The sequence below is a fragment of the Camelina sativa genome, chromosome 5, assembly GCF_030686135.1.
Source record: "Camelina sativa cultivar CO46 ecotype springtype chromosome 5, ASM3068613v1".
Lineage (NCBI taxonomy): Eukaryota > Viridiplantae > Streptophyta > Magnoliopsida > Brassicales > Brassicaceae > Camelina > Camelina sativa.
In genome coordinates, this window is record NC_141884.1 from 32025983 (window position 1) to 32030630 (window position 4648).

At 38.6% G+C, this 4648-nt stretch overlaps 1 protein-coding gene and 1 pseudogene across 2 annotated transcripts; one reads left to right on the plus strand and one right to left on the minus strand.

Moving 5' to 3' along the window:
• Positions 1 to 1114: 1114 nt before the first annotated feature.
• On the minus strand, positions 1115 to 2590 carry LOC104789603 (putative F-box protein At4g05475 pseudogene; annotated as a pseudogene). Its single transcript, XR_015598093.1, has 3 exons — positions 2303 to 2590; positions 1384 to 1927; positions 1115 to 1138 (listed from the first exon to the last, which is right to left on the minus strand). The product of XR_015598093.1 is annotated as a putative F-box protein At4g05475 pseudogene (transcript).
• Positions 2591 to 2857: 267 nt separating this feature from the next.
• Positions 2858 to 4323, plus strand: LOC147944576 (uncharacterized). The gene is made up of 2 exons (XM_087512651.1): positions 2858 to 3998; positions 4289 to 4323. Exons 1-2 carry the CDS (start codon positions 2858 to 2860, stop codon positions 4321 to 4323), a joined length of 1176 nt encoding a protein of 391 aa, XP_087368777.1.
• The last annotated feature ends 325 nt before the right edge of the window (positions 4324 to 4648 follow it).

Below are 4648 nucleotides of genomic sequence, written 5' to 3' on the forward strand. Positions count from 1 at the left end.
AATGATAAATAAATACAATATAAATTTTAAATAAAAATATTGTCTCGCGGTATACCGCGGATTAAATCCTAATATTTTCCACTAGACTCGACTCGATTTTAGTAGGAAATCGAAAAAAATCGTGGAATAGACTCGTTTCTATTTTAGTAAATTATAATTGGATTTGATTTTGTTAATGCTTTATCATCAGTTTTAATGTTGTATCATATATTTTACAACACATCATTAGATACATATCCTATGATAAGATTCCCAAACGTAGAGAATATAGTTCATAAATAAAAACGTAAGAACGTCCCACAGTGGTAAAGTTTTCATAATGAGATTCTTAGCTACTAAAATATCTTATTTTAGTTTTAGTTTTCCTACCTAATTAAATTTTAAATAATAATTAGGTCCAACAAAGACACAGTTCTTCCTCTCTCATCTTAATTATTTATTTTATTTTATTTTATTTATGAGAATCTCTTACTAAAGATGCTCTAAGTTGCTAGCTTAATAATTAAATAGCCAAAGTGTATTCATCGCAGATCTAGTAAAAGAAAGAAAAGAAGACAAGATAAAGTGAAGTTTGGTTATAAGACGTGATCAACAAAAATAAAATGAACGATTATAAGTAAACAAAATGTTTCCCTAATCACGAGAAAATGAACAAACATATTTCGTATATTTCTTTCTCTCTCATCAAAATATAAACCAACACATTTTGTGTCTAAAAGCCATCAAATTCTCTAAATAAAACATGATATTTGGAGATTTCCATGAAACAGTTCAAATGTACAGTCATAAGGGATAGAGAGAAGAGAAATTGTCAATATGGATTTCGACCAAACCACCCAGGCGGCTACGATCAACGGTATTAGATAAGGAGTCAAGCCTCCCATGGTTTCTGTTCGAGGCCAAATAATTATATTATATTTTATTCTATTTTAGAGTGAGATATATAGAAGACTAAGTTGAAGACGATTTTATTCTATTATAGAGTTTAAAAGAAAAAAATAGAGTAGGATTTTTAGATGTCTTTATATAAATGAATAGTTTAATTGAATATAATGAATGATATGTAAAATACTAAGCTTTATTGCACACTATTTGAAAACGAACACTGAAGCCTTCAAACAAGTTCTAAATAAGGACACTGCAATTACGAACGTAGAGAAAAAAGAACGAGTTCATAAGTTGGATATATAGTCAAACTTTTGTTGGTACAATCACACATTCAGAGTATAAAAGTTTAAGAAAACAAGGAATTTGAAACAACCAAATATAGTACCAAGAGAAAGAGGAAACATGAACAAGTTCATAAGTTGATAAGACCAACAAAAGCAACTTGTGTTCAAAGAGATCTAATACCTAGTCAAATAGGCAGAAGTCGTATAAGACCTCAATGCGTTCATATACATCGTCATAATTGACAAAAATGATATCAAAAGGGTAATCAGCGGTTGAGTCATTCGGGCGTCTGAACTCTTTTACCCTCTCCAAACATTGCTTCTCAAGATTTCCGACCATGTTAATGTTGAAACACTTGCGTAGATCAAGGTGTTCCAAGAGAGGACAACCGTCAAGAATGGCGTTCAAGCCACTAGCAGTTAATCTGTCCCCAAGAAGCTGGAGGTGGCGTAGTTCAGGCATGCTTTCAGCGATTGCTAGTGCATACTCATCATCACAGTCGATGCCAAAGGTCCCGTAATTTAACTCATCTAACCCAAGTGAATCTGACCCTGAGGAGTTTAGCTTCAATGTCTTTAGTTGTGGGCAAGCGTGGCCTATTGCTTTCAAATTCAGTTTAAGCGTTGGGTGTGAGACCTCAAGGGTTTCAAGCAATGGAATTTTTTCGATTGCGTTCACAAGTCCTTTGTTCGATATAGATGTATGGTGATGGTACATTCGAAATCCAAGTCCAAGACTTCTCAGATTACTTGATCTGCAAATAATTGTGTGTCGATTTAAATCATTAACTAAAAATAACAATAACGATTATAAATTCTCAAAGTACTAATCAACGTAGAAAGCATGTAAAATAACAAGAGCAAAGAGTGATGTGTTATACGAGCGTTTGGGACGACTATTATATGGCTCGAAAACTGAAATTCTAGTGATGCTTTAAGAAGAACTATGATTAAGAGTAACTATTTTGTGTAGGGGATAGAGAGAGTGTAACAAAACAAGACTCGAACAATGTAAGAAAAAGGACATTTTGTGTCTAACTATTCACATACACTGAAATCAAATAAAAGCCGTATATATTTCTCTAAACTTAGCGCATACTTGAAAGTGTAAGGGATAGAGAGAAGAGAACCTATCGGCAATGTAGGTGAGGAGAGAATCGGTGGCGAAGTTCTCAATGTAGATCTCCAGCAAGCCGCCCTGGCTGAGATCAACAGCTTGACGGCACAAAACATCAAATATCAAGTTGCCCGGTCCGCGATTTCCCAGGTCACGCATATCGATTTTACACCACATCGATGGGTCTTTACAGATGCGTCGCCACGATGTGCAGACCTTCTGAGCGTTTTCAAGTATCTCAATAGCACCAAGTCGGAGCAGGATCGAAGACGTCAACTCCGACGGAAGATCCGTCCAGTTTCTTGGTTCTTCTCTGTCTTTTATTACGATAACTACACTTTAGATTTGGATAATGCTATGCTTATGTTAATCCTTATCTCTCTACTTCTCTTAGTCCTTATCACATTACGATTCTAGCTCTATCTTCTACGAACATTTACTTGTATAAATACTTGACTACTTCTACATGAATAAGACAACCTTTCTACAAACTATTTCATGGTATCAGAGCCTACCCAATTCTACTAAATTTTTTTTCTACAAAACACTTTCTCTATTTTCTTCAACAATGTCTACTACTGATGGTACCATCACCCCCACCGATGGTGCTCCTCCAGCTCCTACTACTACTACTGCCACAACCGTTCTTACGGAGTCTTCCCCATACTATCTCCATCCCTCTGACAATCCTGGTGCACTAATCACCTTGGTGATGCTTCGTGGAGACAATTATTCTGAATGGGCAACAGAACTTTCCAACTCGTTGCAGGCTAAACAAAAACTTGGTTTCATTCATGGAACCGTTGTTAAACCTGCAACAGACCCGAAACTTTCTCGCTGGTTAGCCACAAATTCAATGATTGTCGGGTGGATCCGTACATCCATAGATCCAAAGATTCGTTCGACTGTTACTTTTGTTCCTGATGCACACAAACTTTGGGACAATATCCTACGCCGCTTCTCTGTTAAAAGTGGTGTTCGTATTCATCAACTTCGTGATGAGATCAGCAACTGTCGCCAAGATGGACAATCTGTTCTTGAGTTTTATGGCCGTCTTTCCAAACTTTGGGAGGATTTGGACAACTTGAAGACTTCTCGTTCCTGTTCATGTGACGCTTCTGCAGATATTGAAAAAGAACGAGCAGACATTCGTGTTCATCAATTTCTTCTCGGTCTTGATGACTCACGTTTCCGCAACATACGTTCTAAACTAATCGATGAAGATCCTTTGCCTGATATGGCCAATGTCTATTCCCGTGTCATCCGTGAGGAACAACTCATCCACTCTGCCCGATCCAAGGAACTGAAAGCAGAGGTTGTTGGTTTTTCTGTGAAGACTGATTCCACCGAAGATCCTCCTCCTCTTGCTTTGGCTGCTGTGGCTCGTTCCCGTGATCCCAACCGTTTTTGCACTCACTGTTCTCGCAAAGGACACGATAATACAGAGTGTTTTCTTCTTCACGGTTATCCTGATTGGTGGTATGATCAACAACGTTCTACATCTCATCCTGGCACTGTCTCTACTCAACGTGGTCGTGGGGGTCGTTTTTCTAGTTCAGGGAGTCGTGGGAGAGGTCGAAGCAATCCTGCTCGTGCTAACTTCTCCAACACGTCAGCTCCCACCACGTCATGGAGCACCGATCAGATAACACAACTCCTACAACTGCTTCAAACACCTCGTACTACGATATCCTCCGAAAAATTGTCCGGTAAAGCACAGTTCACTGATATCATTATTGACACAGGTGCTTCACACCACATGACCGGCAACCTTGCCTTACTGACCGAAGTCATTGACATTCTTCCATCTGCTGTTGTGTTTCCTGATGGGAAACTCTCACGAGCAGTAAAACGCGGAAAGCTTATTCTAAGCCGCGATTACTACTTACTCGATGTCTTATACGTTCCAGGCTTCAATTGCACTTTGATCTCTGTTTCTCGCCTACTTAAGCAAACTGGTTGCATTGCAATATTTACTGATACTCTGTGTGTCTTGCAGGACCGTTTTACGAGGACCCTGATTGGGGCAGGTGAAGAACGTGAGGGGGTTTATTACTTTACGGGAGTCACGGCTGCACGGGTTCATCGTACTGATTCTGGAACGGCTTCTAAATCGGAACTTTGGCATCGACGACTTGGACATCCCTCTTTTCGTATTTTATCTACATTACCGGTTTTAGACAAGTTGTCTTTTGATTCTATTCAATCTACATCTTGTGAGATTTGTTTTCGCGCTAAACAAACGCGTGGTGTTTTTCCTGAGAGTTCTAATAAAGCTACTGAACCGTTTTCTCTTATTCACTGTGATGTTTGGGGGCCATATCGACATCGTTCCTCCTGTGGTGCACAACATTTTCTT

Coding starts and splice junctions, on each gene's coding strand:
- LOC147944576 (XM_087512651.1), top strand. CDS start 2,858: ATGTCTACTACTGATGGTACCATCACCCCCACCGATGGTGCTCCTCCA. Junction 3,999..4,288: donor ATCCTCCGAAAAATTGTCCG/GTAAAGCACAGT, acceptor TGTGTCTTGCAG/GACCGTTTTACGAGGACCCT.